Source organism: Emydura macquarii, unplaced genomic scaffold (assembly GCF_026122565.2).
Source record: "Emydura macquarii macquarii isolate MOO-44397 ecotype Brisbane River unplaced genomic scaffold, CSIRO-AGI_Emac_v2 contig_1230, whole genome shotgun sequence".
Classification (NCBI taxonomy): Eukaryota; Metazoa; Chordata; order Testudines; family Chelidae; genus Emydura; species Emydura macquarii.
Genome location: NW_027131367.1, coordinates 19,625,814 through 19,651,496, shown reverse-complemented (window position 1 = coordinate 19,651,496; position 25,683 = coordinate 19,625,814). Strand labels below are relative to the sequence as shown.

The window sequence follows — 25,683 nt, the reverse complement described above, 5'->3', positions numbered from 1 at the left end:
GGGGCTGTGACTGGGGCACTTCTGCACCCCAGGGATTCTCTGTTGCTGTAACAGCCTGAAGAGCTGTGGAAAATGAGCTGGGGAGGAAACCCAGGCAGTCCTCAGGTTTCTCTAAACTGTTCATGGGGCTGATCCACTTTCTGCCAGCCACAGCACAGGGGAGGAGAAAGCAAGGAGCTGTGACAGTTCTCCGGGTGCCCAGGACTGGGAGTTACCTTGTTCTTCAAGCAGATGCAGATGTGTATTCCACTCAGGCATGTGTGCACCCAGTGCACCAGAGCCAGAGAATTTTGCTAAGCAGCACCCCTAGAAGGGTGTTGGTCACACCTCAGGACCACAGCCCCTTCTTTGGCTATATAAGGCAGCGTCAGTTCCTCCACACTGCCTGTGGCTGGAGTCGGATCCCTGTGAGAACTTAACCGCACATTCTCACACAATCTTAGCGGGTTTTTTCTAGTTGTTTACAGTTACTAATACCCTTAATGTTAGTGTTGGTTGTATTTAGTTAGGAATTCCCCTGTGATGCCCTCACTAGGGTTCAAACATTGTCCATCATGTGGGGGAGCAAGCCCTAACAACAATCCCCACACGCAGTGCTTGTTCTGCTTGACTGAGGTCCGTGTCAAGGAGCAATGCTCGACCTTGACTCAAGTGGCTCAGGACCTTCACCTAAAACAGCACCTGCTTGAACAGGCCACACGTGATCTGCTTGGGCACCGAGGCCCTCGGTGGATCAGAGGTCGCCCTCAGGTTCCCAGAATGCTGCTGCCTCATGCCCTGGAGCAGGCACCTCCCCAAAGAGACAGAAGAGCCGTTCCCTGTTGACTGTACAAGGAAAAGGTCACATAAGACCAACTGAGTCTACTGCAGGTCTCGGGTGGACTTTCTCTCAGCTCTCTCAGGAAGAGCGTGGACTGGCACAGGTTGGAATGGCGCAGATACCTCTAATTTGCTCCCTGGTAACCAAGTAGGGGGGTTAGAGACTCTGTAGAGTTGACTCTGGTTCTGGCCCAAGGTCTCCACTGAGTCCAGTTCCGACGAGGGCACTGGAATACAAGGTGGCTCCAGTCTTCCTCTGTCTTTCTGTCCCGACCGTTCCCTTGGTCCAGGACTTGGCTGGGGCGGTGTCATTTATAGTCCCATTGGCGGGATGGGCCGCTGAACCCATGGGCCGGTCGGCACCACTCCTCAATGTTCCCCTTCCACAGTCTGTGGAAACAGGGCTAGCAGGGCTGGATTTCCAATTAGGAACAGTAGGCATGTGCCGAGAGGCGCTGGCATTTTAGGGGCACCTAAACGGTGGATTCCTGCACAGGCCAATGGGGCCTGTGCCCAGGGGCCTTGGCCAATTTTGGGGCCCCATACAAGCACCAGAACTCTGGCCACGCTCCCTGCTCCTCCTCCTCTCTCCTGGGTCCCCACTGCCCTGCTCCACCTCTTCCCTCTGAGGCCTCACCCCTGGCCAGGCCAGAAGCTGGAGCGCAGGGGTGAGCATATTCCCCCTACCTCGAGATGGCTGAGCCGGTCGCCCCAGCCCCTCACCTGCCCTCTGTGCGAAGCTGGCCCGGCCAGCCCTTCTCTCCCTTGTGGAAAACATGAAGGTCAGCTGTAGGCAGGAGGGAGGCACTGAAGATGATGTGCCTAGGGGCTCATAAGGTGCAAATCCAGCCTTGAGAGCTAGTACCGAGCTCAGTGCAATGGACCTCGGCACTGGGAAATTCCTCGGCACCACTACAGTCAGCGTAGCGTATTACCCTCCACTTCAGCACCGTCAGACGTTTTAATAGTACTGCTGACTTACGGGTCGACACTGTTTCTGGATGCCAGCAGTACTGCTTCTCTCATCGGTGCCGGTCCCTGCCTTGTTCTGGGTGATGGATGAGTCAGACCACAGCTCCCTCAGGACTGGCTCCACCTTCGTCCCCAGAAACCCAAGGATCCTCAGTGTCAAGGTTGGGATCATCCTCCTCCTGCTCTCCATCATCCCACCCACTTCGGGGACCGTTTATGGAGCACTACGGGTACCAGGACTGGCACTCCTCTCACGGTTGGGACAGGAGCCCCTGGCTCGGCACCGACTGGCCACCAGTGCCCTATCCATGTCAGCTGCTTTCACGGAATCCATGGACTGCTCCTAACACACGCCCCAGAGACACTCACGGCCACCGTCAGTCCTGACACACTACCCCACACACCCAGAGACACTCACAGCCACCGCCAGTCCTGACACACTACCTCACACACCCTGAAGACACTCACAGCCACCGCCAGTCCTGACACACTACCCCACACAGCCCAGAGACACTCACAGCCACTGCCAGTCCTGACACACTACCCCACACACCCAGAGACACTCACAGCCACCGCCAGTCCTGACACACTACCCCACACACCCCAGAGACACTCACAGCCACCGCCAGTCCTGACACACTACCTCACACACCCTGGAGACACTCACAGCCACCGCCAGTCCTGACACACTACCCCACACACCCAGAGACACTCATAGCCACCGCCAGTCCTGACACACTACCCCACACCCAGAGACACTCACGGCCACCGCCAGTCCTGACACACTACCCCACACACCCAGAGACACTCACAGCCACCGCCAGTCCTGACACACTACCCCACACACCCCGGAGACACTCACAGCCACCGCCAGTCCTGACACACTACCCCACACACCCTGGAGACACTCACGGCCACGCCTGCCTGGGACACCTCTTCCACACACACACAGCCCCTGGAGTCACTCACAGTCACCCCACCACACCCCCCTGGAGTCCCTCAGCCGTCCTGCCGAAAAACACACCCATCCACATCCAGCCTGGAGTCACTCTAAACCAGCCACCCCGACACACCCTCCGTACACGCACACCCTGGAGTCACTCACAGTCACCTCCACCCCTGAGACCAACCCCCCCACTCCCCCACAGTCTGGAGTTACTCAGTCACCCCCCCACACACATACACACACACACAGTCCGGAGTCACACAGCCACGCATGCACCCACCCACACCCACCCACAGCGCCGAGAGTCACTCAGCGCACACCCCCCTCCCTCCCCGGAGTCACTCAGTCACACGCACACGCACCCGCACCCCCCCCCCCCCCGAGTCACTCATAGCTACACCCCGCCCTGACACCCCCAGTCACTCACGCAGAACCCCCCCCGAGACACCCCCGGTCCCGCCCAGCCCCGAGACACCCCGGAGAGGAGAGACGCCCGCCCCCCCACAGGCGGGCCGGGGCGGGCGGGCGCTGTCCGGGCGGGGAGGCTGGGCTGGGCTGGGCCGGGCCGGGCCGGGCTGGGGGCGCGGCGCCGGCCGGGGGCGGCTCGGCTGGGCTCGGCTCGGCGTCGCGCTCGCTGCGCTCGCTCCTGCGCCGGGCGGGCGGGCGGTCTGGCAGCGCGCGGGCAGCTCCTGGCGCGGCGCGGCGCGGCATGTCGGGCTCGCGCTGCCAGACCCTGTACCCCTTCTCCGGGGAGCGGCACCGCCAGGGGCTGCGCTTCGCCGCCGGCGAGCGGCTCACCCTGCTGCAGGTGCCCGACGGCGGCTGGTGGGAAGGGCAGAAGGAGGACGGGCTGCGCGGCTGGTTCCCGGCGAGCTACGTGCAGCTGCTGGAGGTAGGAGCTGCTGGAGGCTGCACGGCGCGGGGCTGGGGACAAGGGGGGGCAGGAGGGGGGTTGGGGGTTCGGGGTTCAGGGGCGGGGGACAAGGGCGCACTGGAGCCCCAGCCTAGGCGCTGGGAGGGCACGGGGTGCGGGAGTGGGGCCCTGTGATGGAGCGTACATGAAATGTGCTAGGCGCTGTACAGATCTGGGCCATAAGGACGGTGCGGGTGTCAGCTCAGGGGGCGAGCTGCTGTCTGGCTATGCGCCACTGGCTCTGCTCAGGCTCCCTAACTCCTGGGCAGGGCTGAGCCCTGGCCGAGCAGGCAGGGCACCTGGGGCTCAGGCTCTGGTTAAAGTTGCTAATCCCCAGTTGCACCCACTAGAGGGTGTTTGCAATTTAAACAGACTCAGCCCTGGCCAGGTTGTCTCGGTGGAGGGAGCCAGCATGCTGAGCAGCGCAGCCGTGGCTCGTGGGTGAACATGGCACTAGCACACAGCCATGGGACGCTGCTCTGGCCACTCACAGGGCCGGTGCCATCCTGCAGCCTTTGCCACACACAGCGCTGACCTCCGAACCTTTGACCGTGACACAACTGCATGGCGATGGCTAGGAGGAAAGGCCTCCTAAAGCCCAGCGTGGCAGTGCGCACTCCTGGCACTCAGGTGCGCCCAGCTCCATGGAACTGGGGAGGCTCAGGCTGGATTATACCAGCTCACCGCAAAGGGGTGTTGGGTCTAGCCATGCCCCAGGACTCAGGAGGACACAGTGTGTTAGCTAGCACAATTTTTGGGTCTTCTCTCCCCCCCGAAATAGGCTGAACTCCAGCCCAGCTGCTGCATGGGAATGCGCTTGAGGGAAGAGGCTCTTCAGGATTTTGCCCATAGATTTAGCTTCAAGCATTCGTTCCTTTAGTTCAAACGCAGAAACAGGCTGAGTGGCATATCCGTTGCTTTTGTTGCTCTGCATCCAGCGGCAGCGGTGATGAAAAGGATATCAGCCCCTCTCCCCAGTGCTCAGAAAAATAGAGCAAGATCTTTACCATGCTCCTGGAGCTCTTGGCCAGTTTCAGAACCCCACCTCAAGACCTCGGCCAGTTTCACGCTGAGAGCCTTTTTCTGACCAGGCTTCTCCAGCTGTAAAAGTATGAGGCCTTTCCTCCTGGGTTAGGGAACCTCCCAGGTGCATCTGCTGCATAAGTATGTGCCCCTCAATGGTGAGCTTGTTTGCATCCCGAATGCACTGATCCATGCCCTCAGGTTAGCCCTGGTTTGCCCTGGGTTCATTACTGTGTTATATATAGTCTTGGTGCCCATGCGGCCACTGGATTGGTTAGAATTTTGTGTCTCTTTTCCTGGCTGGTGCTGTGCATACTGACAGTAAAAACCACCACTAATGCAGGAGCTCTTTGGTGAATGGAAACACCCCCTCCATAGCAGGCATTTCCATCTCTGTCACTAACACTGAAATTTGCTTCCACCATCCCAGATCCAGGCTGTCTTCAGGGCTGTCCAGTGTCAGATTGTGTCCTGCACTAAAAACCAGCCTCAGCTACACCTTGCCACCAAGCATTTGTGTTGTCTGATTTGCAATAGCTAAAGAGCTGCTGAGGAATTCTATGAGCTGTGTGGTCAGTGTGTGTGTTGTTGTAAGTGTGGCCACATGTGACCCTGGGAAGTTCCCTCCTCACTCATGACTCTGGTGCAGAGGGCGAGCTAAGGGCAGAAGAAGGAGTAGCTCCCAGCACCACTCCCATATATGCCAAGAGCTGTTGTGGCTCCTGCAGCAACGCAGCCTTTGAAGAGGGTAAAGGCAACATACAGCCTCTTGGGCTGTGCTGTGATTTGTTCCCAGAGAGCTGTCACCTGTTGTCTGATTGTTTTCTAGGAGATATTACCCTCCGAGCTGAATAACCATGTGCCCTTGAGGTAGCAGAATGCCTCCTATTTGCATGTGTTTCATACAGTGGGGACATTTACACAATAGCCGTGTCTCAAGAGGCTTGTTTAAAAGTACGTTTCAGGGTCTGCTTTTCTGATTTGCGGTTAGTCAGAAATCCCTTATATAAGAAGCAGCAGCAGCAGCATATGCAAATTCTGCTTCACTGAAAATTGTCAGCACTTTTTATAGCTACTGTCATCTCCCATAGCTGCAAATCTTTGTGTGGAGCACAACGTGCGTTCCAGCAATAATGGAGATGGCTTGGGAAGCTGCCTTGGCCAGCCACCAGCTCTGGACCAAGAACTGCCCCATTATTTTGCCTTCATTGGGCAGCACTTTCACACACGGATGGAAAAAGCAATATGAGATGTTTTTAAAGGCCTCGGCGAGCTGTTTGTCAGCTGTCTAAGGGCACGCACTTCTCCAGGTCGGCTCTTGCAGAGGGGAACAACAGCACAGATAATTTCTGTATGGAGTGGAAAGTGCCGTGGCTATGTGGCTCCATTCCTGCTTTGTGCCACTCCATACCCATCTCATTGCCCTCTGCAGCCCCAACGTACCGGCTGAGCTGCAGGTGGCCAGGCCAAGGGCCATCCTAAGCAGGCAAAGAGGTGGGAGACAGCTTCTGCCCATACCAAAGAGTTTGACTTACTGTAGGAGCCTAAGGAATGATGCACTATGCTGGGAGTCTCTGGTGCTTCGGGCAGCAGTCACTCCCTCATCACGGTGTGCTCAACCCGGGGGTGGGGGAGCACGTGACTGGCAGGAAGGCCAGCCATCGCTGCCTGTCAGAGCTGATGGTGCTGGGGCTCTGTGGGGAGAACAGAGCAGCTGGAATGCATGGCCCGAGGCCTTCCCAACAATTGGCAGCCTGTCCTTGGGCTGGTCTGCTCAGGCTCCAGCAGGAAGTAGAGGGGAAGAGTACAGGACCCTACTGGTCTTTCCCCTTCTGACCACTTTTACCCAGGACAGAGAAAGGATGCAGGTCTGAGGGGAATATTTTCAGAAGTGTCTCCTTGATGTGGGAGCCTGACTCTCCCTGGTTTCCCGTGTGACCCAGGCTCCGAAGGACCTAAGTCGCTTCTGAAAATGGGTCTTGGGCTCCTAAGTCACCCATGTGCTTTTGAAAATGTTCAACTAAGAAACCGTCTGCATGTGCATTGAAGCAAACCCAGCAGCCTGGTAAAGGCAGGGCCGGCCTGCCTTGAAGGGTAATCTCAGCAGAAGCAGATGTCAGGAATTCAGTCCTGTCTGCCCTGCCCTGGCGGGCAGAGTAGGTTTATCTGCTAACACTACAAACCTAGCATAATCCAGGCGAAGAACAAGAGGAGAATGAGCAGCCACGCCGTGCTCCTGCAACGCGTGCACCCTCTGCTATCGGACGCTACACTGTTCTGTGTCTCTTAGCAAGAAAAATGTGGGCTAAATGTCTTAAAGGTGCTGTGTTACCATGAAGATGAGCTCGATATAGGAACCTAAATAGCACTGAGTTGACTGGATAGTTTCATACAGCGAGACTTAACCCTTTCTTTCTAAAAAGTCCACAGATTAAATGGCCAAAAAATGGTTACACACCGTTTGCAAATGTTCCAGCCAGTGACCTAGCTTTGAGTTTCTTAGTATGTTCAAAGGTTTGTAATAAGCTTTCAAACACTTTCAGACCAAATCTCTTTCTAGGCTGTTGTGTTCCTTCTCCACCTGCAGACTCAGTCCCTGGGGCAGGCCCTCGGTCCAACCCTCTTCAGTCTAATCCTTATTCCTTTATTTGGATTTCTTTAAAACACCAGCCCCAGCCCCCTCCTAATCTGGGGCCTCCTTGAAGGACAGCAAAACCTACAAACAAAACCTGCTTTTTACTCAGCAGCAGCTAACGTGACCTTCAATACAAAGGAACCAACGAAGAAAAAGAATCTACCCTTCCAAGAAATTCCTCTTGAGCCCTGAAAGCCCCATGAAAAAAGGTGGCCCGGCCCCATGGGGCTCTGATAGACTATGCAGGGAGTAGGCGCCAGTGCTGAGGGCCCCTCCTGGAGAATGCCCTGTTGGCAGCTCCCTCTTTCACACGGAGGGGAATCCAGCTGGAGCATCCCATTAACCTCAGCTGTGGCAGGGCGGCACAGGGGGAGGTGTATCTTGGAGAGGCAGGGCCGCATGGGCGGCATCTCTTGGGGAGGCAGAGTGGCACGAGGGAGGTGTATCTCGGGGTGGCACAGGTGGGGTGTAACTCACGCAGGTGGGGGGCATGGGGAGGTGTATGGCAGGGTGACATCAGGGAGGTGTATCTCAGGGGAGGCAGGGTAGCCCAGGAGAGGCGTCTTGTGTAGGCGGGGTGGCGCAGGGAGGTGTTTCTCGGGGCAGGGCAGGAGCCAGGTTATCCCAGCCGCTCTCCTGCTGTTCCGGCATAGGGGCTCTGCACAAGGTCAGAGAATGCCTGCAGTCTGTCTGTCTGTCTGTCTTCTGCCTCTTGCTGGGGGCTGCTGTTGTCTCCCTTCCTTCCACTGGCTGAGAGAAAAGGGTTGCCAGGATGACTGGGGGTTGCATCCCCATCCCTTCCTGCCTACCCGCTGCTGGGGGAAGTCAACAGCGCAGGGCTCTGTGGTGGAGCCCAGGGGGCATGTCCCTTCTCTTGGGGTACCGCTCCCTTGCTAAGGGGCAGGGGGCTACATCTACTCGAGGAATTATTTTGGGGCGGTTCTCTGGCTCGTGCTGTACAGGAGGTCAGACTAGTTGATCACAGCGGTCCCTTCCAGCCTTGGAATCTATGACTTTTATTGGATGAAGGAAAGATCCCTCGATTGCGGCCATGAGACAGGGCTGTAGATGATCAGGAGTACATGTAGACTGGATCATCTGTATGACTGGCCTTGGCTAGACAGTGTGATTTGGGCGGCCCAGGCTTGTGTGTGTGCCCTGGGCTATGGTACTCTGCTGTTTTTACTAGCAGGGGGATAACTAGCTATCCCCCTGCCAGTTCAACCTACAGAATCATGGAGAGCAGCATGTGGAAAGGCTAGTGAGGGCAGACGTATGACTGTTGATTCAACATAACCACTACATTAGAAATGAACGTTGCTGACGTCGCTATACAGTCCACAAGCATCAGTTGTAGGGTTAAGGAAAAGGTCCAAGTGAAAGTACAAGGATCGGAAACTCACCGCAGACTGAAATTCAGCCTTTGCATTTATGCAATGGAGATTTTCAGAATGTCGATAAAACCAAACCAAGCCATTTTTTTTCTACGGATTTGCCATGGAGAAATGGCTGGTGAAACACTCCAGCGTGCTCAGCATTAGGTGATCAGAGGGGAAGAGCGGCCCACAAAGTTTACAGTCTATGGCAGGGGTGGCCAAACTGCGACTCGTGAGCCACATGCGACTCTTACACTTAAAGTGCGGCTTACGGAGCTCCCTATGTCCTCCCATTCTCCACCTACCAGACTGGGGTGGGGAGCTTCTGCCCTGCAGCAAGATGGTGGGGCTAAAGGATTCTGCCCAGCGGGGAGGGGAGTCTCGGCGGGTCAGTAAGTTTGGCCACCCCTGTTCGATGGGCTCGAGCCTGCCGGGCTGGTTAAGTAGCCAGATGGTGGAACAAGGTCAGCAGCTTCTCGGCAGCCTCAGCGTGGTGATTAGCTGCTCCTGATACTATCAGCGTTAGTGCAGTTAAGCTGCTTTGCTCAGTAGCTGTGTAGGATCCACAATTTATGTCAGATTAGAAATGCTCACGTTTGGGTAACTAGCTCAGCACAAGGAAAAGTGAAGCACCAGCACAGCTGGGTTCAAATCCCTGATACGCCACCGATTTATTTCATGAATGTGTCCAAAACAGTGGAATTATCTCTTTAATTTCCCCATATGTAAATATGGAGGGAAATGATGCTTAGATGCCTTTGCTTCCATAGATCTCCTTCTGATTTATAAACCAAGTGCTGTGTTAGTGATAATGTTATCATGATGTTCTCAAAACACATGCATTTCCTGTCCCTTTGGTAACACTGCAGCAGTCACTCCTTATGTTAGAAGCACCGGCAAGCCAGAGCACAACGTATCAGAGTAGTGTGGGGGCGGCTGGGCATGGTGAGGGTGACTCCCAATGCTGTCAGGAATACAGCGCAGCAAACCTGTGCGTGATATCATGGGTGAGGTCTAATGAGGATTTGTAAGTGGTCAGTGACAACTCATAGCCTTTTTTGTAATGGCATTGTTGGATTGCATTGGAGATTTTATAGTATGTGAATCAGAGTTGTTGAAGTGTGATAGAAATACTAGCACACAGCAGCATCCCAGGTGTGTAGCAGACAGGCTGCAGAAAATGTGCCAGGGTTTGTGTAGAGGAGGCATGCTGCACAAAGAAGCAATGTTGGTAGTTAAGATTGCACAAGCATTTCCCTTGTAATGGGTCTTTTTCCAATATCTTTAACTTTAATCTTTCAGTCTTGTACCTTGTACAGTCAGGCAGCTCCTATTTTTGAAAAGTTTGAGCAAAAACCTTTTAGAGCTCTCATGTTCAAAGCTGGTGGGAATTGCGGGTTTGGCATTACACAAACATTTTTTGCTCCTGCTCAGTTCTGGCCACTCCAGTTTGGTGCAGGCAATTGGGGTTTGGGGGGGTTTTGCTTTCTGGATTCATTTTATTTATGCTTGTGTGGTAAATGAATGGCCAATCAGCATTAATGAGCTGTAGTAGTCATAGACTACTATTACTTTGATCCCTCCCACGGCTGTTTGCTTAAGTGAGCGTTTATTTAGTTTGCACAGCAATGGTGTGTTGTCCGGGCCCTACTTTCCTAAGTCTGCACTTATACAGGGTTTGTTTTTATTCGAGTGTGGTGCTTTGGACAGCATTGACGGCTCTCAACTGACGCTGTCACTGAAATTGCAGAGGCAAGCTGTTCTTTTATTCGGGCAAGCTCCCGTACTTGCGGTTTTACAGCAGCATGGCACGATTACCAGTTTCTATGGGAATCTTTGGGAATTTTGCATTTGTTTTTACTGGGGACAGAATCAGGCCTGTAACTCAGTGTGGTGCGGGAGGTCTCTGTGTGTTATAGATTTCTGTACATCTGTCTGTCTACAGTAAGGTGTGGGGTATAGGCTGCCAGACTGCTGAGCATAGAGTTCATTCAGCACTGCTGATCTGCACCTCTCTGGTTTTTGATGGGCTTGATTCTCCCTCACCCTGCACTTTGTGTAGCTATTTACCCCAGTAAAAAGTGGGTGTGAAATGCTGCCGCCCTGATTTGTAACTGACAGCACCAGATGCAGGGCAGCAGAGAATCAGGCCAGCGGCTGTTCGACTGCTCACTGCACCTACTTGATGCCAGTGCAGAGGAGCGTACCGCAGCAACGTGTGTTTATCTTGAAAAATAAATGTATGATTTAATGGCACTGGAATTTGTATGTTTTGCCCCTGTGCTGCTGAGTGTAAAACATTACCTATTAAAGAGGTTATTATGCACAAAGCTTTGTGTGTGAGAGAGACATGGGCTGATAGCTACCAGGGTGATACTGTGGGCGTGTCTGCAGGGCCAACTGAGGCCAGCTGTATACTACACACTTCTGCTGGCACAGCTCTGTCAGTCAGGGGATGATCCCTGACCAGCAGAGCTGTGCCAGCGAACCCCTGGTGTAGACGCAATTCTAGCAACAAAACTGCCTTTCTATAGCTTGTTTTGCTCGGGACTGGAGTAAATTTACCAGTAAAGTGCAGCATTTTGCTGGTATGAACTACAAGCACTTTGCCGGTATAGTACAGCTGGACTATATAGTATAGCTGGACTGGCAAAGCACCCCTAATGTAGATGTAGTTTAGGTCAGCAAAAAAGTCCTTTAGCCAGTATAGCTTATCCCAGCTCCCTGAATGAAATAAGCTATGCTGGTGAGAAGACACGTAAGGTATGTCTACACACAAAATGCTACAACGGCACAGCCGTGGCGCCTCAGTGGACCACCTGTGCCGGCTCTCCCATCGGCTCAGGTAATCCACCTCCCGGAGAGGCGGTAGCTAGGTCGATGGAAGAATTCTTCCATCAACCTAGTGCTGGCTACACCGGAGGTTAGGACGGTGTAGCTATGTCTCTTAGGGATGTTTCACACCTTTGAGAAACATAGCTATACTGATGTAAGTTCCTAGTGTGAACCAGGCCGTATGAACCAGGGCTTTTGCTGGTACGGCAAAAACTCTCCCCCAGTGGACATAGGTATGCCAGCAAAACCTTTATGCGGGGACCAGGCCTAAATGACATATCTTACCAAATAAAAACCACTCAGACAAAGCAGCCTTGAATCCAAAGGCCAGACCTGGGACTGAGCACTTCAAGGAGACGATGAAGAGCCTCTGCACTTGGTTCTGCCATGGTTTGGATCATTGCTTTCTTGGGCCCAAGAGTTCAGGCTTCTGCTGACTGTCAGAGCAGAGCACTGCACACTGATCCCAGGGGTATCTCAGGTGGTTTTGTAAGCAGTTTGAACCCTGGATGCAAACACGTAGGGGGCACAGGAACTAGTGATCTGTGTTGTGTAGCAAGGCCGGCATAAGAAGCGTATTTTAACAAGGGAAGATCCTTTGAAATCGTTTGTGATCCCTCTAATGGTGCTTCCTGTCTTCCCTGTCTGGCAAGTACTGGCAGTAATCACTGACCATTCCCGGAAAGCAACGTAATTGTGACCCGTTTGATGGCTGGGCAACTGTAAGGAGAAGCATCAGCCTTGTCAGAAGGTGCCCTAAGCCATCCCAGGCAGCAGGGTGTATGTACCACGGCCTGGCATGCTCACATGGTAGCCATGGTGATTTGGGCCACTGTGCCCATGCAGTTCCATCGTATCACGTCTGTTGTGTAAAGAGCAAAAGACACAAGAACGGGCGATGAGGATGGGACCCTAATGCACGAACACTGTGAAACAGAGAGTGACTGCGGAGGCCTAGGGAACATGAGAAGGAAACCAGCAGCTTGGAACACTGGAACCATCAGTAAACTGCTCATATAGGAAAAATGGAAACAGGGTTACAAATATCTGGCTGTTTAGGGAAAATGGTCTTGTTTGATAGCTCGTGTGTTGAGGGCTGGTTTACTTCTGTCGAGAGACTGGCACAGTATATCCTCGATGATGGTATAACTGATGAGGAGAAAAAGATGGTGACTTTTACTTTATGTGACAGGGGCTAAACTTTGTAACCGGCTTGTCATGTTTTCCATTGGAAGTGGCAAGTAAGAGTACTGGAGTGGAACCAGAGACTGTCTGTATGGCACAAACTGAGCTTCTGCCAGTGACAAATGCCATGGTACAACGTAACTCTGAAATGATCTAGTGCTGGCTCAGGTACGTGCCATTACAATGTGTGGATGAACAGATGCACACAAACAACTGTGTCCATCCATTGTTGCTCCAAAAGAGCAGTGGAGTGTATCTCAAGGATGCCCGCTGTGTTTCACCAGAGTGGTTATTCCTACATACCTCCAGTCACAGGTTCTCCAAATAATTATACAAAGGCCATTTGGGAATTGGGAGTCCTGGCCAGAGGTTTTGTACACAGAGGATTGGTACACAAAATAGAGGAAATAGAAAACATGTTAAGTTTGTCAGCAAGCACAACACATAACTAAACCTTGTATTGTTAGGAGTGGCCAGTTACCCCAGGGCAGTGAATCCACATGGACTGTGCTGGACTGTTTATGGGACAAATGTTTTTGTTTGCAGTCGATGCCCATTCTAAATGGCCTGAAGTATTCTGTAGGAATTCCACTGGTTCTGTGCTGATAGGGAAATTATTCAGATGTTTGTTTGCATGGACGGGAGTGCCTGAAAAGATTGGAAGTGACAAAGGAACTCAGTTCACATCCAGAGAATGTCAGCAGTTTGTCAAAGGAAATGGCATCAAACATGTCATATCAGCTCCTCACCATCCTGCCACAAATGGATTAGTGGAAAGATTTATCCAAACATTCAAGCAACTGATTCATGCTGGATAAGGTGACTTACAACACAAGGTTATAGCAACGCAATCCATACTACTACAAATCAGGCACTGGCCACGTTGTTTATGGGATGTAATTTAAGATCTTACTGGAACTTGTTAAAGCCCAAACTACAGAGGGACACTGATATGAAACAGGCTGATCAAAGGGCCGCTGTCGTCCTGGACTGTACAGATTTCATGGGGGGAGAAAAGATCTCAGAAAGAGACGAGCAAAATAATCGATGGCAACCTGGAGTTATGCAATATTCTTTTTGAGATGGGATGAAGAGTCCTGCCAACAGGATCCAGATGAGGCTGCACCATTGATTTATATGATGTCAGTAGAATATTGTCTGCATCGTCTCACTCTCATTTATTATACAAACACCTTGTGTACTCTTTGGATTTCAGTGCACATGGAGCAGAGGTGTTTGTTGAACCATCTACAAAGATTCCCATGTCTTTTTCCGAATGGATACAGTTTAGAACTCAGTAAGGTGTCTGAGTAGTTTTTCCTCTAATGTGCCTTTATCAAGATTGAATTTAATTTGCCATCCTGTTGCCCATTCATCTAGAACCATAGAAAGGTAGGGTTGGAAAGGACCTCAAGAGGTCATCTCGTCCATCCTTACACTCTGAAGCAGGATTAAGTATTCCTGGACCACCCCCGACAGATGTTTGTCCAATGTATTCTTAAGAAACGCCAAGAATGGTGATTCCACAGCCTCCATAGTACCTATTCTGGTGCTTAACTAGTCTGAGAGTCAGAAAGTTTTTCCTCATTGCCAGCCCAGCTCTCCCTGGTACAATTCCTGTAGTCTCTGCGACGAAATGACAAATGCTTGGTTTAGAAACAGACGCCCAGGGATTTGGCAGGATCCCGGCTGCAGGGGGAGGAGAGAGAAGCTGTGGAGGGGGATGGAGATGTGTAGTGGAGCTCACTGTGCTGTGGCGCGTGGGCTAGGGAGGGAAATGGCACGAGTCTCATCGCGTTGAGTGTGGGGTGGCCGTGGGCCATGCAGGAGATGTGCGGCTGACCGGCGGGAGAGGTGTGCCGTCAAAGGGTGAGCAAACACGTCACTAAGCAAGGACCAGCCAGAAGCTGGGTTGATGAATTCGGTGCTGTTCACGCTCCCAGAGAAAGTGGTCTGGGGCTTCCAGAATTTTTTTTAAAAAGTTGGTTGAAGAACTCTTTCCAGCCCATGACTGGATGATTTCAGCTTCGCCAATGCAATCGACTGCCTGAGCAGCAGATTTGCTTCCCCTGCACCAGCTGTTTTATAATAGGACTAACTCCCTATCTAAAGCCAAGTAATCACTTTCAATTGCAAGATTTAGATGAGAGTCCCTGATTTGCCCTGCTGCAGTGTGTGCCGCTGGCGTTCCCAGTGGTAACCGCTCTGTCAGATCGGGTCACTGCGCTCAGCGCTGCTCAGATGTACCCTGTGGGTCTGGATACTTGCTCTGGGAAGTCACCTGTATGGCCTGCATGTGAGGGCAGGGTTAGCGACCGTTCTCAGGACTCTGGAGGCAGGTGGAGGGGATGCTGCAGATACGGCCTCTCAGGCAGCCAGCCTGGCAGGGTTCAGGCCGGCCCCATGCTGTTATCAGTGGGTGTATGTTTAACTGCAGGCCACAAGGCTATGAGCAGTGCCAGGCCCCAGCAAATAGCTGTTGTTCATTTGAAGGGGGGTGAGTTAATTGAGCGGAGGGGCCTCGCCTCCAAGCAGATCAGTCACAGCCTTTTCTGCATGTCCTTATCGGACTCCACGCTCTGAAGTCTTTGAGCATCAGCCCGTTCTGCCACCTCGGATCTGGTTGTTTCCTGATCCTGGGGCTTTTGTTCCAAAAGGCTTGGAACGAGTGGAAACGACTCCGTCTTTTGCTAGCTTTTCCCCTGATGTGTTTGTGCTTCCCTTTTATCCATATGTCGTGTGAGGGCTCGAGGCTCAGGCAGTGTCAGAGAAAGGGGAACAGTGGGAGGGGACAGGAGCAGGGACTGTTATTGCCCATTTCTACGGCAGCCCCATGGGCCCACCATAGTCTGCATCCATCCATCAGCCTGCTAGTCAGTGAGAGACTGTGCTCTGCAGAGCAAGCCCAGATTGAAGAACTTGGGGCCCTCCGCACGATGGCAATTGGGGGCTGTTGTATTGATTTAGAGGAACTAAATGGGCCCAAAGAGTCACAAGTGTTAACATGACTATGTCTCTGTCCAACATTCAACAGGGTCGGGATTTGGTCGAGAGAGCTCAGCACAATGACAAACACACGAGGAAACATCCCTTGACCCTTTTATTAAAGATACAGAAAAGGAGGGAAACCAGTTAAAACCTTTGACATGTACAGGAAGGCTTTTCTTTCAACCATCTCCCTCGCTGCCTTTCCTTTTCCCTGGAGAGAGCCTTTTGAAGGAACCCCCTTGTTTGACAGTCTCTTAGATGGTAATAACTGTCCCCGTGGGGGAAAAGAGCAGAAGTTACTTGAGATGGGTTGGGAAGTTGTTATTGTCGCGATTACTGCTGAAGTCCGATCACGTTTCCCAGAAGACAAAACCAGACAAACACGCACGAAAGGGGAGAGAAAAGAACAGCAAAGCGAGAGCGTACATCTTCTGTCTCTGGTGCTGAGTCTCACTGGTAGCCTCGCTGCTGGAGGAACACAGGCACAGCACGTGGTCTTATCAGCCACTCCCAGACCCAGCAAACTGGTGCCAGCATATTTTAGGTGCCTCTTTCTGGTCACAAGCTTACGGCAGTGTGGCAAAATACACACTTTTGGCCAACTAAGCCAGCCTCTTTTATTAAACAGAAGGAAAAGGAGAGGGATAGGAAAGAGAAGAAATAAGTGGGGAAGGAAAAGGATGCGTGTGGGTGTGGAGAGAGACTCCTATCCCTAGTGGTTGTTGGGATTTAGCTGGAGCCAGTGGAGGTGGTGATGTCATCTGTATCCCTCTCTTGGCCCAGACTGGTCAGCACATTTCTTGGGACCCGGATGTCAAAGGCCCAGTAATGTTATGATAGATCCCAGGGTCCCAGGAGATGGCGGGGTGGCAGTCATGGTGGTGAAGCTTGCTTCTACCCTTTCTTTCAGTCAGCCGTTACTATGCTCGCTTCTGTCCGTCCATAATTTCCCTGGAAAAGGAGAACCCCAGAGGAGAGTGATGGGTAGAACAGCCCATCCCCTTGTTGTTCTGTTCACCAGTTATGCCTAATTTTTAACACACCAGTTTTGGTCCATTAATTTCTGGACTCTCACTTCTCTTGTTTTCCTGGAATGATCTTAACACTGGTCTTGGGTTATATCAGGAAGCCTTTTCATTGGGACTAATTCAGTCTTTCTGTCTCCCTCTTACACCTTCTAGTTATAGGTTACTGTGACATTTTATGAACTTTATCCACTTTTTCATAGGTAGGCTCATAAGTGGGCTACATTTTTAGGCCCAATTATTACAACAGGGTCCATGGAGCTGTAATATAGCTATTAATTCTGCATTAATATTATCGCTGTTTGCTCAATGAACTTCAGAATTTCAATTTGGGTTCTGCCAAATAACCGGCTACAAGAAAAAGGGGAGAGCCCCCTACTACATATGCATCAAGCGCAGTGGCATCAGCGTATCATATTATAAAAGTTACATCCCAGCTGAGGGGCAGTAGGAGAAAGAGAGCAGCCCTGGGGAGGTGCCAGAATGATGGCCGCTGGTGGTGGTGATGATGAGGAGGAAGATGCTGGTGACCATTTCAGGTTGTTCTGCAAGGGATGGTGTGAGTATATGGATGTGCAGATGTACATTCGGTAGTATCTTTCTCTGCCTTACTGGGCTGGGGTGTTTGTGATCACGCTCAATGTATTAATAAATTAGTGGTAAATATGAGGTTCCCAACTATATAATAATTTTAATAATACTGGGCCTGATCTTGGGACAAGAACCTGTCAACCTTCCAAGTGGTAACTGGGAATTCTTAAATAAGCAATATATAATCTATAGATCCGACTATTCCCCCCCACCCCCCTTCCTTAAAGTCTCTGCCCTAGGCAAAACTTCAGTGTGCTGCCTCCCTCCAACTCCCTAGAGCAGAGGTTTCCAATGGGTGGGTGCGTTGGACTTTGGGGAGGAACTCAGCCAGCCTTCTGATGGTTCTGCGGGTATGGTCGAAGTGGAGGAGCCAGTCACCAGCGCCACTCACTCAGGTTTGGCCCGGCCACCCCCTCTGTCAGGTCTGGGAGGCAGCTGGGCCAAATTTGAGCGAGTGGCATTGTGACCTGGTGCACCACTCCAGTTTGTGTGTTTGTTTTGTTGTTTTTTCTGGTGGCCAGGGGAGCTCTATGCAAGTGTACTGAGGGCACATTGGCTAATTTGGGCCTGCAGAAGAGTGCCCCAGTTAATCCCCAGGCTGGATTAAGCCTTTAGCACAATAGTTCTGTGTTTGGGGTCACCAGCTCTGGGGTCGTGTGTAGCATGGACTGCCTGAGGAGATGGCTGCCTGGCTGGAGAATCAGCACCACTGGAGCACCTGGGTAAATGCCCTACCACAGCTTCCCCCGCCCCCATCTGCAACTGCCACCTTCCTTCTCTGGAGAAAGTTTAAGAAACAACGCTCAATTTCATCTGCCCTGTCACTCATCTTGGGGAGGGAGCACAGAAGCTCCTCAGCGTCGTCTTTTGTCTTGATTAATCTCCGTGACTGTGTGCAGTCCACCAGTTCTGCCACCGCACAGCCCATCTCCCTTCCAGATGATTGATGAGAACATTAGCCAACAACATCAGTTCCTTGATGTTAGCCTTTTGCCAGCTGCATTCATTCTGACTCCTCCCCCTGCCATTTCCTAGCCAGTTTCTGAGCCAGGACACTCGCTCGCTCATGGCTGCATAGTTTCTTTAGTCGCTACTGGTGCAGGACATTGTCATAGGCCTTTTGAAAGTCTAAATACATTCTATCAACTTGTTCTCCTTTTTCCACTACTTAATTGACATGTCCAAAGAATTGCAATCGCTTAGATTTTCCTTCGCAAAAGCAGCAGTGCTTTGTTCATCTGTCATAGACTGTACAAGATATGTTCCAGAAGAGGTTTTACACCCATCTCTCTCTCAGACCCATTGCTGAGAGGCAACTTAACTTCTATACCCGGAAAGGTAATGGAACAAATAATCAAACCACCAATTTGTAAGCACCTAGAAAATAATGAGGGGTTGCAAGTGCTTTGGAGAACAAGATTAGAATTCAAAATGATATTGACAAACTGTAGAAATGGTCTGAAATAAATAGGATGGAATTCAATAAGGACAAATGCAAAGTATTACACCGAGGAGGAGTAATCAATTGCACAAATACAAAATGGGAAATGACTTTTCTAGGAAGGAGTACTGCAGAAAAGGATCTAGGAGTTATCCTGAATCACAAACTAAGTTTCAGTCAATAATGTAATAATGTCGCAGAACAAGAGAACATCATTCTGGGATGTATTAGCCGGAGCGCTGTAAGCAAGACATGAGAAGTAATTCTTCCACTCTACTCAGCACTGATAAGGCCTCAGCTGGAGTATTGTGTCCTGTTCTGGGCACCACAGTTTGGGAAAGATATGGACAAATTGGAGAAAGTCCTAAGGAGAGCAACAAAATTGACTAAAGGTTTGGAAAACATGATCTGCGAGGAGAGACAGAAAATAATGGGTTTGTTTCGTCTGGGGAAGAGAAGACTGAGGGGGGACAGGATAACAGTCTTCAATGATAAAAAAGGTTGTTATAAAGAGGAGGGTGATACATTTTTCTCGTTAACCACCAAGGTACGACCAGAAGCAGTGGGCTTAAATTGTACAAGGCCGGTTTAGCTTGGACATTAGGAAAAACGTCTAACTGTCAGGGTAGTTAAGCAGTGGAATGAATTGCCTAGGGAGGTTTTGGAATCTCCATCACTGGAGGTTTTTAAGAACAGGTTAGACAATCACCTGTCAGGGAGGGTCTAGATAATACTTATTCCTGCCTCAGCGCATGGGCTGGTCTAGATGGCCTATTGAGGTCCCTTCCTGCCATACACGTCTATGATTCCATAGCCCCCTGAGGTCACTTCCTGGCCACTCAGGTGTCCCTCGGAAGCAGGAATGCAGGCCCTGAACCAGGTCAGCCCTGCAGCACCTCCCCTTGGTTGCTGGAGGTGACTCCCAGGGCTCTGAGCAGGCAGCCAAGGCTTACTTCTCCCACCTCTGCTCCATGCTGTCCATCTGCTTCCTCCCTTGTGCCTCTGGGCCTCTCAGCGCAGCATAGGGGCAGGAAAGGGGAGGAACTGAGGGCCAGTGCTATGCTTCCTGCCCGTGAGCAGCAGCACATTGCATTCCCCGTTCCCCCTCCTTCCAGAGGCAGCCGAGGCAGGGAAGGACAGAAAGTCCAGGGTAGACAAAGACAAGGCAGGAAGAACCAGTGGGGAGGGGGCAGGGTGGGCTGGGACAAAAAGAGAAGATGGGGAAGGGAAGTAGCCCAGGCGAAAGAGGGTCGGGGTTGGGGAGGGCCTCTGAGGGGACCCCCGTTTGGGAAGGATGGTGGTGTGGCTAATGCCCAGTACTCCAGGGTTCCATTCGCTGGTTGCCATGGGAAAGGCTCATCATTTCTCTGCATCTCACCCTAAAACTGTACGCAGAATAATAATGCAGCCTGACCCCACGGGTGAGACACCTCTCCTAGGGGAGCATGGGTCTGTTGTCATTAGAAAGGGGAAAAGAAGCTGAATCTAAAAAACTGCTCTCTGCACATGCTTACCTGTGCGAAGCTGCCACTCAGCGAGCTACTTGGAACCTAGCAGCAGTATCAATTGAGCTGAACAAAGAGAAAGTTAAGGGGTGACGTGCTCACAGTCCGTCAGTATCTACGTGGGGAACAGGCACTGAATAATGGGCCCTTCAGTCTCGCAGAGAAAGGTCCTGCATGATCCAGTGGCTAGAAGTTGAAGCTAGACAAATTCAGACTGGAACTAAGGTGCAGCTTCTTTAATGGTGAGGGTAATGAACCATTGGAGCAGTTGACCAAGAGTTGTCGTGGATTCTCTGTCACTGAGCATTTTTAAATCAACGTTGGACGTTTTTCTAAAAGCCATGCTGTAGGAATTGTTCTGGGCCAGGTCTCTGGCCTGTGTCATACAGGAGGTCAGCCTAGATGGTCACAGGGGTCCCTTCTGGCCTGGGGATCTATACATCTGTGATGGCCGAGCATCGGTTGGCTCTTGTGTGTGGGGTTAAGCCCTGGCCAAGAGTGCTTTCTTCTGCCTGTTGGGCAGGAGGAATTTGCCTGTGCTTGTTGCGCATAGGCGCTCTGCTCCGTTACCAGTGGAGAAGTGTAGCATGCTTTGCTGGGGACCCTCCGTGCAGGGGCCCGTGACACAGACTAGGCTTCATGGCTGCATTGCCTTCCAAGTCTGAAGGGGATGTAACTCAAAGTGGGCATTTGTTTAATGTCAAGTATTTAAGTTTAGTCCACGGATGTGCAAGGAAGAAGGGCAGTTTAGAAAGCACACCTGCTTAGCAATATGAACATGCTGGAGACAGGTCTCCTGCCCAAAGAGTCCCAGCTGGAGTCAGTTTTATCCTTTGGAGCCCTAGAGGTTTGTAAGGATTGCCAAAGGGCTGCCATCAGATCAGAATGGAAATGCTGTGAGCAGACACCGGGCGATACAACCAGGACATTAGCATCAGGAACAAACCAGAAGTGGCCCAGCTGTGAGGTTGAATTTGCTTCTTTTTTATCAATGTCATGACTTCACCCGTGGCACAGACTGTGCAGGCATCGCACACGCCTCCCCTGTCTGATTGTTTGGCAAAGTGACTCAGCTGTGAGTGGAGGTCCTGTTTTAAAACTGCAGGGACGACGTAGTGGGAGGGTGGATTTTGGCCTGTATGCTCAGGAAGGGAAGGCATTCAAGGTAATGCTGTCCGCAGCAACAGGAAATCTTCCATGCATTCTGAGCCTGGTGCAGGGGATGGTTCCCCAGCAAGTGCAGAACTTGGAACTCCTTGACATTTGTGCCTATAAAATCTTCACCACCCACTGAATTCCATTGTGCAAGTGCATGTGTCAGCCAGAGGGCTTTGAGCTGCAGTAATCCAGCGCTTGAACAACAATTTGCCCTTACGTAGCATTATTCATTTGGGGATCTCAAAGAGCTTTACAAGCATGAATTCATTAATTATGGCTCACGACGCCTCAGTACAATTTGCAAATTGGGGCATAGAGAGGTTTAGGAATTTGCCCAAGGTCATACAGCAAGTCACAGTATAGTTTGAAACAGAATCCAGGAGTCCTGATACCCAGCCACCTGCTCTAACCACTAGACATGCTTCTACTGCATTATAACTAAGCAAACGAATGCTGTCTGTTACAGGGGAGCAGCAGTGAACCCAGTATTAAGGCTTCTTAACACTTTCCTTTAAACAAATTCTTCAAACCGTTTTTATGAAGAGCCTTAGTGCCTCCATGGTTTGCAGCAGAACGTTGCAATTTGGCAAGGGGTATCTGGGGTTCAGGGAGCTGATTTCTGCTGGCTCCTTGAAAACCCATGCAGATCTGGCTGAACTGAGCTACAGCAGATCACCGTTTCCCTTCTGCGTCTGGCTCATTGCAGCCTATTCTTGTCTGGCTGGCCATTCTGAGCCCATGCACCGTACTTTGCAGCACGTGACACACACAGCACCAGAACATGGCGCACAGGCAGAGGGATCTGCCTCCTGTGCTGATTCTTTGCCCCAGCAAAACACTCTCCGGTTCAGCACAGTGATGGGCAGCTCGTGGCCTGAAGGCCACTTGTTGCCCTCAAGGTTCTCAGCTGGAGCCCTTGCAGGTGATTGTTGCTCAGAAAATGCTGATTTCATGATGCATTCAGTGTGTGTCCCTGAGATCCCGCCATTTTTAAACTGGTATGTGAATCAGCCAGGGAGATCCAGGGAGAGGGAAAGAGCATGGACTCTCCCACCACCTCCCAGGCTGTCCCTTCCCTGCTGTAGCTGCCCATCTGCTGCATTGCAGGGGGTGGAAAGAGAGTAGCTCTGACTGCACCAACTCCCACTTTGCTGCCAGGCTGGGAATTGCAGGGAGAGCCTGACAGAAGCTGGACTGGCTCTGCCTGAGGCTAGGGGAGCCCCCAGCAAAGGACAGCTCCCCCCTCCCCCCCACAATCCCCCAGGGCAGACCAGGAGATGGGTAAGGTGGAGAAGCAGAGAGACAACAGCCACTTACAGCTCCCTGCCCCTTTGCCCCAGGCCTGTGGACCATATGCCGTCATGTTCCCGTACCAGACCTGGACTGGCTACGCCGCTTGCTGATACACGCCAGGTGTGTTCATGGTAAGATCCTTAGTTTAATGCTCTGCTGGGTCTGGCTGCGGTTCCTTTAAATATGGTCTTTTACACACAGCGCCACCTACTGGCTGAACAGCACCATACAGTGTAGCATTCCATCCCCTCTCCCGCTGTACCGTCTGCGTTCCTGCATTTACAATATTCACACTATCATGCTTTTGTTGAGGTTCAGTCTGGTAAATGTCTCTGAATCGTACTGATTTTCTAATTACACATCCAGATGTCTAACAGCTTGGTCATCTGACTGTCCATTAGTTCAGTGATTGTCTGCGGTTGGTTTGGAATCCTTGATTTCTTGTTCTGCATCTGTAGCGTTTGCTCTGCTGATTGCTCTTTCTGAGGCACAAACTGTAGATGTCGACGGTTTGTGTTGAACTCTCCACTGTTGGTCTCGATCACATATGATCTGGGCACTGAAGTCATTTTCTTCACAGCAGTTGGAGCTGTCCATTTTCTCCATCCAGTTTGACATGACACGATCACCAGGTTCTGGAGCTGGCCTTTCCCTGACTGAGCAACATCTGTTGTAAAAGTGTTCATAAGCTTTTTTAGCCCTTTCCCCCCCAATTTTCTTAATGTCTGGCCACCTTTGAAATAGGATGTCTTCCAAAGTTGGAACAGTAGTTATGAGTTAATGTCGTCCCATCTGGAGTTGTGCTGGACGATATCAAGTAGCCACTACTGGCGTTGATTTGTAACTCAGAAGAGCAAAGAATGGACTTCCTGCAGTGGGACTTTCTTGGCTGTCGGTACAGCTCTCTGTCTCTCCGTTCACTTGTGGGTAATGTGGGCTGCTAGGAGCGTGATCACGATTCTGTTTCATTCGGAGGGACTTACATTCTGCTGCAGTCCATTGTCTGCCACCGGCTGTTCTGGAATACCAACATGAGCAAAACTGCACGTCAGTTTCTTGATAAAACTGTGACCTGTTATGTCTTTCAAGTACATTATTTCTATATACCTGGAAAAATAGTCCATGGCGACCAGGTAATGATATCTTCTGAATTTGCACTAATCTGCAGCTAGTTTCTTCCAAGGTCTGTTTGGTAGGGGTTTTGGTCTGTCAGTTCTGCAATGTTCACATGCAGATCCTTTATTCTTTATGTTCTTGCTGATGCCCAGCCACCACACTGACTGGCCCATTCACAGTGTTTAATTAATCCTTGATGTCCTTCATGGATGAGGGTTAGGATTTCTCCTCTCATTTTGTTTGGAATTACAATGCAGTTGCCTTTAATCATGGGTTCCTTTTGACTTGCTTAATTGCCATGCACCGCAAAGTTATCTCTTGTCACGTCCTTAGTGTGTTGTATTGGGCTAGTGAAGGAGAAATAGAGCTCAGAAACAGGTTTGTGGAGTTGGAAAATGAAGAAGGGGCACAGCCAGCGGTAACTGAAGGTGGGAGGGCAAGGAAGAAGAGAAGAGCAGCTAGTCCCATACAAAGCATGGATGAGCCAATGGCGATACCACCAAATCAGAGCCCCAGGAGGATACAGGAACGGTTGCAGAGGATTGCAAAGGAGAATAGTAGATGAGTTGACTTGCAGCCAGAAAGAACAGGGCATAGGCTGGAGAATCGCACCGTTACCAGAAAAGGCAGGTATACGTGATTGGGGACTCCCTGCTGAGAAGAACAGACAGGCCTGTAACCAGAGCTGATCCAGAGAACAGAAGGGTGTGCTGTCTGCTGAGTGCTAAGATACAGGATGTGGACCTGAGGCTGAAGAGGATCCTAACGGGAGCGGGAAAGAATCTGCTGATTGTCCTTCAGGTGGGTACAAATGATATAGCTAGAGTCTCGCTGGAACGTATCAAAGGAGACTATGCCAGGCTGGGGAAGACTCTTAAGGAAATGGAGGCTCAGGTGATCTTCAGTGGGATTCTGCCTGTCCTTAGAGGAGGACAACAAAGGCTTGACAAGATTCTGATGATCAACAGATGGCACAGGCAGTGATGCTATATGGAGGGCTTTGGGATGTATGGTCACTAGGAGGCATTCATGGATAAGGAACTGTTCTCCTGAGTAGGGAGGGAAATGCACTTCTAGGATGGAGGCTGGCACAAATGATTAAGAGAGTTTAAACTAGGGAGCTGAGGGAGGTGGTTGGGAGATGCCCAGGTAAACTCCACACCTGATTTTAGTATTGAGAGGGAGGAAAATGAAGTAAGAAAGGACACAGCATTGGGGAGCAGAATGAACATTAGGAGGAAGTGTCATGTAGATACCAGTCTAATAGGCGATACTGGCAGTAGAATGACTGTGCCAAATCAGGTAAGGAACGTGAGCGAAGCCAAACAGCAAAAATTGAGATGTTTGTACACCACCAATGCAAGGAACTTTGATAACAAAATGGAGGAACTAGAGCTACTGGTAGAGGAAGTGAAACCAGATATTACAGGGATAACAGAAATATGGTGGAATAGTAATCACGACTGGTGTAAAAGTATTGAAGGGTATGTGCTGTTTAGGAAAGACAGATATAAAGGCAAAGGTGGTGGAGTAGCATTGGACATCAGTGATGAGGTAGACTGTAAAGACATTAGAAGTGATGGAATTGATAAGACAGAGTCTGTCTGGGTAAAAACCACATTGGGGAAGAAAACTACTAGAGTTTCCCCTGTGATAGTGCTTGGGGTGTGCTACAGACCACCAGGATCTGATTTGGACATGGATAGAGATCTCTTTAAGCTTTTAATGAAGTAAATACTACTGGGAACTATGTGATTATGGGAGACTTTAACTTCCCAGATACAGACTGGAGGACAAGTGCTACTAGTAATAATAGGGCCCAGATTTTCCTGGATGTTATAGCTGACAGATTCCCTCACCAA

The 25,683-nt window shown here is 50.9% G+C and overlaps 1 protein-coding gene across 3 annotated transcripts in view; it reads left to right on the top strand.

Annotated features, from left to right (window-relative positions):
* Positions 1–3,404: 3,404 nt before the first annotated feature.
* Positions 3,405–25,683, top strand: part of GAS7 (growth arrest specific 7) — a 173,640-nt gene continuing 151,361 nt past the window's right edge. For all 3 annotated transcript variants that reach the window (XM_067547715.1, XM_067547716.1, XM_067547714.1), the window contains exon 1: positions 3,405–3,629. In XM_067547715.1, coding sequence (XP_067403816.1) covers positions 3,447–3,629 — 183 coding nt within the window. In that variant the 5' untranslated portion in view covers positions 3,405–3,446. The remainder of the gene's footprint in view (positions 3,630–25,683) is intronic.